We start from the raw sequence: 15,222 nt of genomic DNA, 5'->3' as shown, positions 1-15,222 counted from the left end.
CAATTATTATTAATTCTAATTCAGAAAAAAAATCCAGAGGTCCAGACCTCCATGTCGTCATATGTAGCTAGGACCTTGGCCACAAGGTTTTAGCCCTGACCTCAACAGAGAAAACCTCGCCAAGGCAAACCTGCTACCCTGTCTGCTTTTCCAGCACATTGTGTACTCCGAGGAGGTTTAAGACATGTTACAGAAGTTCTTGGCTGGTTTCCTCTACAAGCAATGCCTTCCTCCTCGCAACGTTGGCCTGGCCTATCTATACATTGGTGTCCAGCACAGTCAGACTCTAGTACTAGAGTTTGGCCAAAAAGTCAAATGGATATAAAACATACCTACTGATCACACACTGGTTGAATCTATGTTGTGTCAAGATTCAAGTTTTAATGTCACGTGCACGAAATGCCTTTATTGCGAGCTGTAAACCCAGCAATGCAGTAATCAATATAAATGACTGCATTGGTTCAATGTAATTTCATTGAAATTACGTTGAACCAACGTGGAATAGATGTTGAATTGATGTCTGTGCCCAGTTGGTACACTGATGATGATATTTTGTTGGAGGGACAGATCTTTATTTGGTTAAACACCTGTACAGCTAAAGCCCAAGAGAAACAAACTGGATAATGATCATACCAAAGATACATACGCAGATTGTGTTATTCATCAACGTTCAACATGATTCTGTTGGCAATCAAACATCCTTTTGTCCTGTGTTTTATTTCAGACAATAAAATAAGACTTTATTTAGTTTAGATAGAACACTGGGTTTTGCCAAAACATTTAACAAACAAGTTTTCAAGATATTGTATTATAAAAATCATATCTATTTAACATTTCAAGGCACACATGGTAGCAATTGATTAAGATGAACAATTAACAATGAGTGACTTTAAAATCCATTGTAATTAAATGGCTCAACTGAGGTCTTTCAGTTGTTAAATTTCACCCCTAGACAATCTTTATATTGTACAGTATATTAAAAATACACAGGGACATTTTAAGGAAGAGCGTTGTTTGTCTAAAAGACATTATGTGTAACAGAAACAACCACAAGGCCTTTTGAGTTTAACACTTTAATTATTTAATTTCCCCTAGTGTAATTGGTTCTGAAAACAGCCTAAAACCGTGTCTTTAAATTGAGCAAACTGAGCAGTCCAAATCCAAAATGATTTGACATCAGATGAAAAATGGTCCCACCGAATCTATTTCTATTTCCTCACAGAAGGTTCCAAGACCACTCTAAAGCATTGAGGATCATTTCCTAATATAATGACAAACAGTTCACGGAGCTGTCCCGCTGTAAACTCACCAATGTGTTGAGGGAAACATGGCCCCATAGCAAACAAAAGGAAGTGACCTCTCATTACAAAATACTTGGTCCCTACTCCCTACAGCATCTCTGGCAATTTGTCAATAGCTGTATTAGTCCTTCCTTACTCCCTTTGTGCTTTTCTAAGGGCAATACTTTATTCAGGCATCTCTCTATACTGTAGACTCCAATTATTTTAAATGTTCCCTTTCACATGCCTAGATCACAAAGCAGCAGAACTGGTCTCAAAGGTGCCTTGTGGTGTAACTCCATTATGGCAGTGATAGTAGGTGACAAATGTTGATGGGGGAAATACATTCACACAGCACACCACTATCACATAGTGTTAGAGTCAAGACTTAAACTTCAGGGGCCTGTTCAGAGGGATGTCACTTCACAGAACGTTCAGATAGAAACGTATCGTGTAGAACAGATATGATTGTCTTTCAGGTACAATAGGGAATTGTGTAAGCTCTATTCATTATATTTCTATCTGCAACGTTCAGAACATTTCACATCACTGAATAGACACCAGATCGAAGTAGCGCGCCATTTGTGACCTGCCTGTATGCAACAGCATGAGTAACACCCCTCATGGGAATCGTAAGGTCTCTGGTCTCCCAACCAGAGGTCTGATTCTAAGTCTGTCTTTGGCAGGTGTGGACCACAGTGTACCCCCTGATTCCATAGCACCATAGTTCTATATAGTATGTCCATTCAGTGGTCCCGTAGCACTGGGCATTAGTAGTAGTGCACCCGACCTATAGTGCCTGTTCCTGAACCCAGGATATCAGGCTGCCCATTCCTCCAGATCTCCCGTATGATTCGCTCCCTCTCCTCCAATCGCTGCGCCCGCTCCAGCTCCTCGGCCGACGTGAACACGTTAACGCTCAGTGTCCCGTCCGATTGGCTGTGGTTGTGGTGGTTGCCAATGGGAATCTCTGTGGTGGGCAGGGGGGCGGGTGCTTCGACGTCACCCTCCTCTTCCTCATCCACGCTATCTTCATCACATTCGTCCTCACTGAAGTCCTTTAAGTGTTTCTTCTCGGGCGTGGAGGCCGGGATGTTGGTGCGGGGCTTGCAGGAGATCCGGATGACCAGGAGGCAGAGGGTGAGGACCAGGCCGAAACAAACCCCGATCACAAAGTACAGCCCAAAGCTCTCCGGGTTCTCTACAGGACAGAAAAAGATCATTGGTAAATTCACCTAGGATAACAAAACACCACATTATGTCAAAAAGTAATTGTGCTAGTAGCCTAAATCAATATTGTTATGACTGGCACATTGCCGATTTTGTTTCATTGATTCATTTTGTGGTACTTTAAAAGCAATGTGACAACTGCTGTTGTTAAAGTGATTGATTGATTGACTGACCTTTGATGTGTGCGTAGGCAGCTATGCTGTTGCTCAGGAGGTCCATCTCTTTCCTCTTTGCATCCATGCTGACGATATGTCCAGTAGCCCTGCCTTACACCTAATACAAATAAACACAACACACTGCATCAGAATTCCTTGCGATCTCAACTACTATGCCAATCATGCAATGCCAAGTACTGTCTGCATTAATGTATGCATGAATTAAGTTATTCCCACCATGTATCACAGAAACTTCCACACACCCTCAAACAAACTGACACAATGAGGTTTGGCCAAAAGACACATGCTACCCTCATGCACCCCACAGCTACCCTCATACTACCCTCATGCACCCCACAGCTACCCTCATGCTAACCTCATGCTCCCCACAGCTACCCTCATGCACCCCACAGCTACCCTCATGTTACCCTCATGCACCCCACAGCTACCCTCATGTTACCCTCATGCAGCGCACAGCTACCCTCCTCCTACCCTTATGCTCCCACAGCTACCCTCGTGCTACCCTCATGCACCCCACAGCTACTCTCATGCTACCCTCATGCTCCCCACAGCTACCCTCATGCTACCCTCAGCTACCCTCATGCTACCCTCATGCACCCCACTGAAACACTTCTGCTACCACAAACCCCCATAATTCCCCACCCCTTTACAATGTAGATAAAGTGTTTTACGAACGCCTCTAGTGCCACACTAGATGTTTTCTTGTTTGCTGTTGCGCCAAACACACTGACCACAGCATTTTTCCATACTAACATTCAAGTGACATTTTCTTAAAATTGGACTTACAAGTTGATCAACTTTCAAAGCGGAATTACTTTCACATTGTTCCTCAACTGTAGTGTATGATATACCATTTCCTAGCTCTGAGTCTACTTTTATCCAATGTAAAAAAAACACAATTTCAAATTTTGCTACATAAGACCGAATCGAGCAGGTCGGTCACACATGTCTTTGGGTGGGTGAGGACAAGGCCTACTGGTCCAGCTGTGGCAAACAAAAGCTCCACTGTTTCGTCCTCAAATACCAACAGCGCAAACTGGGATCATGACGCATTTGGAACATGGTCCTGCCTGTGAGCTGGGACAGGCCTCTACAGTGAGGGGCCAGGGGTCAACTCTCTTCTCAGAAGCCAATGAACAGCACTTCCTCCAACGAGCCTCCCGGATCAATAGAGGCACGGCCCAAGGACCTCTGAGTTGTTTTTACAGTACCTGGGTTGTTCACCCTTTAAATTTCCCTGACTGACACAAATGGGTGAAGACCTGGAAGACCTGTGTTGTTGCTATTGTGTAAATATCTATATGAGTCACACTTTTACTATCCCTGACTGAAACAGAGTCACTGGGTTTTCCTTTCTTGATCTTGTTCTGAAGGCAGCTCTGCCTGGAGAGCAGAACCAAATGTGAATGATTAAGCTTAGGCAAGTCATTTGATTGGTTTAAGTTTTGTCCACTGGGCTTATCCCTGGTGACGCTTTCTGGTCGTCTGAATCTTTTCCTCAGCGTTTCCTGTCGCTCTGTTTGGCTCCATTGTGTTCCTGCAGGCCCTCGCTGGCCCGGTCATTGCTCCCTCGCCTCAGGCTTCCCAGGAAGTCTCAAATTTCCCTCACAGAGAACCTTGCGGCACCACGCCTCGCCACGCAACAAAAGTACAACGCCTGGTCCTGCTTCTTTTCTTATGTGGTCAATTACGTAGGCTAGGCTATAACAGCGAGCCCCTATGCTACCCCTGCGCTTTTGAGAGAGCAAGAGAGAAAGAGAGAGAGAGTGAGAACCTGTTTCCAATCGAAGTGAGAGGCTGGATGGATTCTCCCATATGGAACACTCTATCCAAAGGGTCATGTGGCTCCTACTGGGTCTCTCCTGCATTTCCTGTGCAACCCCCTCTCTTCACCCTCAACCCTTGTCATAGCCCTTTCCTGCTGACTCTTTCCTGCCCTTTTCTCGTCCGCTCCACTATTGTTCTCCCCCCCCGACCCACCTTGATGACATCATCACATGGTACATGCAAGGCACAAGGCACAGGAAAACCAAGACGTGATAGATAGCGACACAGGGGCCCAGCCAATACGAGTATCCCTGAACCTTTTGATGTGTTAGCACGTTACCATTAGCTAACCGATCCCTTTCATTCTACACGTGTTCTGTGTTATGGCTCCCAGAGGAACAAACATGTTGTTCAAGTATGAAAAGATGGCTGACTCTAGCACAGTCACATACAGTACTAACCCGTGGAATTGCTCACAACAAGCTAAGTCATAGCACATGACCTACAGATCATTGACATAAAAAAGGCACAGTCCACCTGTTTTTGTTCTATGTCACCTCAAATTTTTGGGGTGATCTCTTCAGTCTATGGATTCTACGCTAATGTGAATCTCAAGGATATTATGCTGTTGTTATCGTGCTCGTTTGTTGATACAAAAATGCAACAAAAACATGGGTCAACCATATGTATTGCAGCTGTTCATAGCACACGCCTGACTCTTTTTAAAAAAGCACAATACTCTTTCTGTTGCTCTAAGATATAAAGATAGGCAATAAGAAGTACAGACAGATGTACACTTTTGTATTGTATCATTAACCTTACCATAAAATGAAGCTTTAGAGGTAAGTCTTCAGTCCCAGCTCATGGTGGAAGTGGAGAGGTTTGCTGAATAATTGAGCCTCTCTCTCTCTTTCTCTCTCTCTCTTTCTCTCTCTGGATCTATGCCCGTGCCCTTCGCTCCTCAGACCGAACAGTTCATTTGGCCGCCCTGAGACAAGAGCAAACACACAGACACTCACACAGCCGTCAGCCTACATCAGATCCAAACTCACTGAGGCGTTTGCAATGAAACAATGACTGGCCTTTTGCTGTTGCCGAGGGATACACAGTCCGCCAGCAGACAAAACGCAGGCTTAGCTTTCAGTAGTACAAAAGTTCATATTTGGATACGCAAACGCCTACATATACAGTGCATACTGTATAAATACAGTTTACATACGCATATGTCCAAAAGGCATGTACAACCATGATGAAAAGGCATGTAAGATAATATATTAGAAATAGTAAACACCGAAACACTGTACATGTATGGAGACTACACAACAATAAATTATGTGCAGGGAGACAGAGAGATTTTGGGGCGGATTTGTCCATGGTGTTTGTAATCAAACATGACAAAGAGTGAATTCTCTCTAGGTTTTTGTGTGTACCCCTAAGCACTGATATGTTTGAAGTCAAAGCTGCTTACAAGGGATAAATAAAAGTACATAAAATATCTCTGATACAGCTACAGGCTGATGCTTTCCTGGAACAGTTTAACATAGAAACTAAAGTCTCATCCCATCTCTGACACATCAAACCACTGTGATATCCTCAGAGCACTTTGTCTCCAAGAAGTAGAACTCCTAGTCTGTATACCCGACAGCCACAGTATATCTCACAGAATATGAGCAGCTCTATACATTTCAGGTGGGGAAAGAGGACCATGAAAAACGCTGCGCTTTGAATTTTTCGCAAACCCTTTTTTGTGTTGAGAGGAAAAAGCCCAGTGCCAGCTTGAGTTGGTTTAGCAGGGCCTCTTTGCTTTCCAGTGCAGATTTTGATCTTGCTGACTCTTGCCAGACCCTATGTACACTAATGCTGGGCCTGGGAGAGTGTTCGCGGCTAGCAAGGACACAGGGAGCAGTCGCCATGGCAGCATCACTTTATTATAATATTTTTTTGGCAGCATCTCTTCAGTCCAGGCCACCGAGTCATATGGTCAGCCTTTTGTTTTGGACCACAGAAGCAGGATCCTTCCTGTATGTGCTGTATGTATAGCCAACTACAGTCGTCGTAATTGCCAAGCAAAAAACTGATCTCGGACCAGGTCACCTAGGCCTAATCCTTGCTTAGCTATTTGAAACGATTCTTTGTCTAGGCAAAGCAGCCAGTATCCACATAGGATACTGTCTAAAGCGCTTTCCAATGCAATATTATGCTTTGGTCTCAAGGGTAATAAAGTGTAAGGTCCCAGCGACTTCACCAGTTTTCCAAGGTCATGGCTAATGATTGGACTGCTAACTGGGCCTAACTGCTCTTTTCTCAGAGTGGAATGCACCAGAACGAAATTCGTCAGAACCCAGGCATCTGAGAACGGTGGTTAAAGACAACCGGAGACTCATTTGAAGCCAATCTAAACAATAATTAACCTGGGCCTGTTGTTTTGTTGTGTTTTTGTTTTACCGGGAGGAAGAAATGATGAACAGACGTGCTCTCGACCTCCCTCAACGCACATTCCCATGACTCAACTGTCAGTCATGCTCTCCAAGTTAATTAATTTTCTAATCAATAGCAGATGTTGCTATGTCCCTTGACTGCTGGAGAGAAAAACACTGTTTACATATGTTTCAGTATTTCTGCAGTTTTAGGGACCTTGAATGTGTGCTGAAAATGTTCTAGCATATTACTCCCTTCAAGAGCCTCCAAAGAAGTTAAAATGCCGACTGGATCATTATGCCACTACAAAAAAAGTTGTCACAATCAGGTTCTCAAAGGGTTCTTAGTGGTTGTAGAATTCTAAATGAAACGAAACTGGGTTCTCCTACACCGACATGCCGAAGACCCTTTATGGTACTAGAACCTTTTTTTGGAAATAAATGGAGGCAAACTCCAAGCTAATGTTGTGTGAGAAGGCTTCCACTTTCATGGTATCACTCATAGATTACATCACCTCGCATGTGACCAGATAATGCCTGTCATTCATTCCTAACTGACCTCATAACCTCAGGTCAAACAATTTGAACACACAATCCACTTCCTGTGTCCTTAGTCACATGGTGGGCATCATCAGTCAACCAATGAGTTCACATTGAAGCCAATCAGTTTGTACTTAAGAGTGTAAGAAAAGTGTATCTTGACACCACGTCAAGATACAAAAACAATGAAAAGTTCATCCAAGTCTCAAATAACTGTAAGGCCTAAGCACAAATAGTGCTGAGACTGACGCCAAGGTAAACAACATGTGCTATTGTGAGGCCTGGGAAGAGTTCATTCTCTATTTCTGACTAACAGTTGTTTACTTTGGTTGGGAGGAAAGAGGAACCAAATGAAGGAAAACCCTGTCCGTTACGTTGTGTGATATTTTTGGTCTTATCAACTTGGAGAAGAGCCCAATAGCTTTTCCTTTCCTACCAAGTTACCTCCCATACATCTGGTTGTACTGTCAGTCCGGAACCCAGTCCAGACAAACACCCTCATCTCCCACTCCTTAAATTTGACAAACAACAAAACGGCAGCCCCGCCACCTGGTTTGTTATAAACTTGGGTCAAGGAAATGTAAACAATTCGAATTCATAGATGGAGGTATGGATACAATGTCTGACTGTCCATGAAGTCAACATAATAGTTTTAAAGTGGGCCTTTAAAGTGAAGGATAGCATTGTCTGATTGTCTGAGCTTTGTCTGATTGTCTGAGCTAATCACACTGTTATTGTCTTGTGGGGAGAAGCTGATTATGCCGTCTCACTAGATAAAGATACTTCCTAAACTATTGACTAGCCACATAGTGACAGGGACCAACCTCAGAAGCAAGAGTTTTCATGACCAAACAGGCCCTTTTGTACACTATAAACCATTCATAAAGTATCTAACCATAGTACTCCTCTGTCAAGTCTGAGAAATCACATTAACAGCCCCTGAGTAGGAATTTATCCAGGGAGTGTAGCCAAAATTGAATTACAATGAAAATACATTAGAAAAAACTGATCCCACAAGGCAGCGAGTACGCCTGTTTCCTCACCATAATGACACACTTTGAACCACAGAGTGAAAGGGATATTTTCGATACCTAGAATTGATGTGCAGCCACAATAGTTCCCTGGCACAATGGATGGTCTTTCTGTGGTTTGCCTGGCATAGGTCTTCAGTGAGTTGAAAAAGCCCAGATTTGAAATTAATCACATTTTGTTGTTTTTATGCACATATATAGCCTAGCTCTGGCATGGGAGATCAGAGACGTACTGTAACTGGTGTCACTTTGAGTTTGAGTGTAAAATGAGGACAATTTTATAGCATTCATCAACTTTGCCCCTGACAAAGTTAATTAAAAAGTTCCTTGTTTCTTAGATTTTTGTTTCAGCTACTGAGAGAGAAAATATGTCTGGGATTAATGATCCATGGGATCAAATGGACCACCGAGGAGTAATTTATTCATTGTTTTGAGCACATGGAGGCAGTTCTAAGCTCAATATATTCCACTTGACTTTTGCAACTTGAATAAATACTATATGCTGCAATTGAGCGGCCTGTAGAGCTAGTGCTTTGATTTACTTAGTTTCCAATTTTCTCAGAAAGCCATGATGTGAGATTCTGTAAGTAGCAGAAAAGCAGGTTAATGGCTGTTCCCTAGAATGCTCATAAACTGTTGTATCACAAAAGTATCTACTGGATTTTTTTTCTTCCATACCTTTCCTATTTTAACAGCTTTCTGTAAAATAGTTTACCATGTGGCCTCAATCACGCCAGTGTATGGTCTCCCAGGCATTCTCTATACCTAAACCCAGCCAACCAAGATCACCTGACCACCAACCAAGGCAGGACAGTCCAGAAAAGTCCAGAAAAGCCTGATGGAACTTTTTACTAGATGGGATACAGCTTTTGTCATATTTTATTTTTGGTGAGAGGTTAGGAGAACTTACGCAGAAGGTTAGGAGAAGAGGTTAGGAAAAGAGTTAAGGTTAGCTAAAATGCACACCAAAAAATCTACTTTTCACATTCATTTGACAGAAGCTGTATCCCTTCTAGCCCTGACACTCTCCCTGAGACAGACAGGCAGAGGTGCATGCGGTAACGTTCCAACTAATAAAAACGGACACTTTTCCTCAGAGCAAGGGCTCTGTTCGTGCCGGTGCCTGCAAAAGCATTCAGAGGGTAGGCATCTGGTGAAGGCATTTTCTGTCCAGCGCGGCTGGTCTTTCTTGACAGCCATGAATGGTTGTAACGGCATTTTGGAGAAAAGAGAGTGTCTTCCTTTTTCGTTTTCTCTTGACATGGGATCTTGGGGCTCAAGCTGTGCTAAGTGTTGGTTCTGTTTTCCATTGCACCGTGCCCTGGCCATGGGCTTGTACTGTGGGGGGGGGATTATTTCAGTTCGAGCCCAGTCAGACATGTGTTTGCCATCAGGCTCAGTGACACTGAGCACAAGGTAGAGCTGACCCCAAAGATGGCTGCCAGCTGAGAGTATGGGGAGCTCCACAGAGCTGAAACTCAAACTTAGAAAATCTGCTTTTTCTTTTCTCCTCTGAACAGCGAGCAGGATTGCCACCCAGTGAAGGTGGTTTCCAAACAGTAGCCTTGGATTAACTTTCTGGGGGCTTTAAGTGAGACATTTTAAACTGCCCACTTGGCACAAACTTGGAGAATCAACCTTTTTTTGTTGTATTTTTTCACCAAACTTTTAACCAAAATGCACTTACATGGCTCAAAGATTGTTTTGATTTCATTTTCAATTCACACTCATTGACAACGCAATGAAATATAATTCAAAACTAGACGTTGTACCGACATTTGTGCACAGTGGGTGGACACATTTGAGTTACACATCATTCTCCATTACACACTTTTGCCACTTACTGCCTTGCTGACAGCCAGCCAGTTTTGATAAGTTGTTGAACTTGACTTTAGACTCAATTAACAACAGCTTTTTAACACTGTAGCTTTCAAGGACCAGAACTTTTTTCTCGATCAAGGCATTACTAAACATTCTGATCTCATTCACATGGCAGGTACTCAATAAGGAGGTTGTTTTGGTTTCTTTATGTCATACTTCTCCACGTGAGGCCATGATTTCATTTAAATGGAGAGTGCCAACTTCAACTCCACTCCAACTTGGTTCAGCAGAGAAGCCTCTATGCTTTGCAGGGCGTATGTAACTGCAACCCGTGACAATTCGAAGCAGGTATTTTAGTGACATAAGAAATGATCTAGAGAGCAATCTCTTTACCCCGTGAGGATTGGGCTGGTGGAGGTATGGGGGGTAATGGAGATACAGGCCCATGGTGGTGGGGGTTAATAGTGGCCAGATGTGGGGTTGAGGGGTTTGATGGTAGACAGAGACAAAATGCTGCTCTCATATGGAAATCCAGAAGAGGAAACACATGCTCTTTCTTCATATCGACTTTATCATACGTGTTCCATCTCTATCCAGTACTGGACATACAGAGCCCAGGACATTGATGCTCAGAATTTGAACTTAATGAGTTTGTGTGTGTGTGCACAGGAATGTGTGTGTGTGTGTGTGTGAGAGACAGAGCGTGAGAGTGTCTGTCTGTGCATACCACCATATGTGTGTTCATTTTTGCCCCCTCGCATGCACCCCAGGTGATCCCCAGCCTCAAGCTCCACAAACGGAGTTGTGATCTCTGATCGATCTGGGCCAGCATGCAACATCCGACCACAACCACACACTGTATTCATTACACAGGACTTGTGATTACCCTACGACACAAAACGTGTTAACCCTTTCCATGGGTGGCGGGGCAGAGTTAACTGTCCTGTCCACAAACATGTAGACATAAATAAAGCCTAGTCTTCTGGGAAAGTGATCCGTGGTGTCATTTTTAGTCTGTATGGTATGAATTCTTTAGTTCGTCAGGGTACAGTTTTGTCAGAGCTGGACAAACAACTTGTTTGGTGTAGACCATGAATATTTGATAACGGACCTTAAACTATGATTCAATTATAAGATTAAGCTTCTGAGTCCAGTGTCTCTTATTGAATGTGTAAATAACTAGAGATACTTTACAAACGTCACTGTACCAGTTTCTGTGTGCTCAACCCTGTCATCTTGTTTTTTTATTCCTTCTTCACCATATGGTTTCTCTCTTCCCCCAGATTCCCATGTAAAGTTTAAACAAATTCAACCTTAAACCCAGGGCTTATTTATGTTCTTGGACATTCACGTGTGTACAGAGAAAGAGAGAGAGAGAGAGCGAGAGAGAGAGGCTTAGGCAAACCCTAGTGGATTTAGCACGTCAAACATCCCCCTAAGTCTAAGGAGACCAGGGAGAAGCCGTGACTAGAAAGAATTGAGCCTTTATGAGACAGCAGTGGTTTTAGTAGGAGTCTTGCTAAACACAGCTTCAGAGATAAATCCCTCATCAACTTATTATTTGTCAATGGCGAATCTGAATCGAATACAGTCTTGTTGGCTTTACATCTGATTAGATGAGGCAGTTCATAGCTTCTGCGTCTCCTTCAAAGCCTGTTTATAACATGTAATGGCTAGTGGTCTACAAAATATAATATACTGTATGCCCCACTTCATTTAGATGGCATGTCTCAAACTCTCTCTCATGTTACACAACAAACCAATCATTATACCAACACAAATGGGAGAGTAATGTTTCACTCACCCTAAGAAATTGTCAGATGTGAGTTACTCTAACAGTGTCTGCGAGGAGAGAATAGCAAGACCCAAGGCAATGGCTTAAATAGCGATACCAAGGCATCATTACAGGATGGTAGTGGTAATAAAGCAAATACACCACTCATAAAATACACCACTCATAAAATACACCACTCGTCTTGATCCTGGACTATGTATGTCCGTGAAAGCACTCTGAAACACTGTTGTCTCCTGTGCAGCAGAGGGCCAGGAAAATGGTTTAGAGTTTAGACAAGCGTTTCAAGTCAAATATTGACTTGTGACTCCTTAGAGGCCACAGATAAGGCAAAAACCCCAGTAATAAAACATGGGGCAGTGAGATTGAGGAGAACAAGAGGATGGAGGGGAACACAGCTGGGAGAGGTCAGATACAAGTCAACTGTCCCAAAACACGCCTGAGGGTTATAGGCATTCACACTTATCCTGTTATCTGTCACTTTATCAGATTGACACAGGGAGGCACAGCAAACAGCCTGCCCACTTAGATATGCTAATTAGAGGGGACCTCTGAGAATGGCTATCTCCTACTGATAAGAGGACCACAGTACTCCAGTGGAGATGGTGTGTGTATGTGTGTGAGACAAAACCATTATTCCCCCTCCCACACAGACACGTATGCACACACACAGGACCCCTATATGTTGACGAAACGGAGGGCTGCACATTAGTGAAGCGTGACGCTCTAACCTCGGCTCCCCCTGATCGTATTACGCCGTTGATGCGGCCCTCACCAAAATACAGAATGTTTTGTATTTATTGTGGCGAAAGTGCAGTCATTTATCACCGCAAGGTTAGCCACTGTGCAGCTAGCTGCATCGGCCCTGCTCTCTGGCACCGATCCATCAGATACGTGTTGTAACCACACACACTTCATACTGTAGCTCTTGTTGAGATGCTCAAAGGTGAGCATTGCTTCTCTTGAGGACACTCCAACAAGAACAGTATAACCCCCTATGAATGAGCTTGAATCACGTAAAGATATGAATATAGCTACTGAAGGAAGGAAACAAGGTACAACACACAGCGCTGGAACCTATAGCTGTGTGTTCTACTGAGTGTTCTGACCGAAAGGGAACCTCTAGTCGTCATCAGAGTTTTAAAGTGTTTTTAGTGTTCGCAAACTCGTGCAACCGCAAGAGTACTGCTTTGCAGAGTTCTGAAGGAACATAAACTGCAAAACATGAAACAGCAGGCACTCATTGAAACCCCACTGTACCTAGACACGCACCACACGTCGCACCCCCATAAAAATCAATCAGTTTAAGATAGCGATATCAGCATCTGCCTATGTTGCACTTCCACATCTGCGGTGAAAGGTGAAAGAGATAGAGCTGTGTTTGTCATACCATGAGACATCACGAAAATCAGTCTTCCCAAACTATTATGACCCCTTTATGGAAAGATGAGACTTTCACAAACCCGATGGTTTTCTCCTTTTTGCTCCACGACCCCAATAAGCGTCTTGGAACTTGTCTGAAGTCGGTACAGCCAATTTGCCAACTTCTGTCTGTAGAGTCCTAACAGTTTGGGCTACACACTAATATGATACCAGTTGAAAAAAAATTATGGAAGTATTTATATATATATAAAGACTGTTTTGTGCCAAAAATAAGGGGTTAAATACATGTAAAAAACAATTTACAAATGTTTCCTTATCTTTCTTATATCTCTCAGATATAGGAGTGTCACGCCTGCTCCCGCTCTTCCTCCCCCTTCCCCAGTCAGCTTGCCCAGCGCCTATGTCTCGGCCGGTTCGCCCAGGTGGGACGCCGGGAGGCACCCCTAGGGGGGGGGGGTACTGTCATGCCTGCTCCCGCTCTTCCTCCCTCTGGCGCTCGAGGACGCCAGACTCCCCAACATTACGCACTCAAGTCACCTTCAGTAGGCACACCTGCCTTTCCCCGTTACGTTCATCAGCGCTCATTGGACTCACGTGGACTCAATTACTTGTGTAATTTTCTTCCCTATATCTGTCTGTTTCCTAGCTCTGTTCCCTGCTTCAGGATTGTTTGTCATATGTCCTTGTTTTCCCGTGTGCTGACGCTGTTCCTGTCGTGTTCTATGTCCGTTCCTGAATAAATGTTTGACTCCCCGTACCTGCATCTCCTGTACGGCATCGGTCCTCACAAGGAGAGACATTTCAGAACAAACTTCCTTTTGATATTTTTGGGGGGCTATCTGTTGTTCCATGTAGTGAATCTGCTATTTACTGCGTTTGTATGGGCTAATTGCAGGATGGCCCAATATCATTTTTCATATTTATTTATTTTTTACATATTTTTGGTGGATACTTCAAGAGGTCTTAAAATTATAAATCAAATAGCCAAATGATCCTTGTTATGAACTTCTTTAAAAAAAATCCATATAGCTTAGTAGAACCCCCTCCCCCGGCTTAGGGAGGGCTTAGACCCTTATGGGTTTTAAGGGAAACACAAAAAGTTACAGCCTTTACATTGTAAATACAGTGATATAAATACCTTGTTGAGGTTCATATGTTATTATACATACACAGACTGGGGTTGTCACACTTACCAAGTAAGTAGTGCTGTCAAGGTGTCCACTTAGGAAAGTTAATTCATGTCAAGATAAGGTAAGGCTCAATGCTAGCCTCAGTCAAAACAGTCCACTTCTCGCCTCCAGGTTGGGAAAATCAACACAACAAGCAATCCTGACTTTGTCAATCTTGCCGATTCCCTGTGTGTGACTACTGCTGTTCTCCAGTCCTGGAACTTGTAGAGAAGCCTATAAGGAAGAGGTGGTAACTTCCTCTGAATAACAGACTTTCCCTCTCCCTCACAGTCTCCACTCTCTCTGCCAGCAGCAGGAATAGCTGTCATACAATCCCTTTAGGAGAGAGAAAAAAAAGGAGGAACGAGGAACTGCCAAAAATGAGCAGGGTTTGGGAAAGAGGGAGGGAGGAAGGAAAGAGGGAGTATTGGGAGGGGAGTTATTCCCCCTCGTCCCCTCTGTGTTAAGATGATGAGCAGGAAAAGCACAACCCCTCGACAAATTGATTTTCCACACCGAGTACAGAATGACAGCAAACACAAACAAAAACAAAACACGAGGCACAACAATGAAGAATTGTTGTTTACCTTTGGAGCCATTAAAAATAACTGTATAT

General features: G+C 43.5%; 1 protein-coding gene across 2 annotated transcripts; it reads right to left on the bottom strand.

Moving 5' to 3' along the window:
• Positions 1 to 803: 803 nt before the first annotated feature.
• LOC120031127 (protein eva-1 homolog B-like) lies at positions 804 to 14,907 on the bottom strand. 2 transcript variants are annotated; one of them, XM_038976717.1, is made up of 4 exons: positions 14,631 to 14,906; positions 5,276 to 5,441; positions 2,684 to 2,783; positions 804 to 2,481 (listed from the first exon to the last, which is right to left on the bottom strand). In XM_038976717.1, the coding sequence occupies exons 3-4, from the start codon at positions 2,748 to 2,750 to the stop codon at positions 2,051 to 2,053; spliced, it is 498 nt and encodes a 165-aa protein (XP_038832645.1). In that variant the 5' UTR covers positions 2,751 to 2,783; positions 5,276 to 5,441; positions 14,631 to 14,906; the 3' UTR covers positions 804 to 2,050. The 2 variants fall into 2 exon arrangements, with proteins under 2 accessions (XP_038832645.1, XP_038832646.1); XM_038976718.1 differs by lacking the exon at positions 5,276 to 5,441 and having other exon boundaries at positions 14,631 to 14,907.
• Between the last annotated feature and the right edge of the window lie 315 nt (positions 14,908 to 15,222).

The sequence above is a fragment of the Salvelinus namaycush genome, chromosome 37, assembly GCF_016432855.1.
Source record: "Salvelinus namaycush isolate Seneca chromosome 37, SaNama_1.0, whole genome shotgun sequence".
NCBI lineage: Eukaryota > Metazoa > Chordata > Actinopteri > Salmoniformes > Salmonidae > Salvelinus > Salvelinus namaycush.
This window is presented reverse-complemented; position numbering and strand designations above follow the sequence as displayed.

Bases quoted from the DNA above. Each gene is read 5' to 3' on its own strand.
- LOC120031127 (XM_038976718.1), bottom strand. From the start codon at position 2,750: ATGGATGCAAAGAGGAAAGAGATGGACCTCCTGAGCAACAGCATAGCT. The intron at 2,482-2,683 runs GTCAGTCAATCA...TCTGTCCTGTAG, and splicing joins TGCCTACGCACACATCAAAG to AGAACCCGGAGAGCTTTGGG.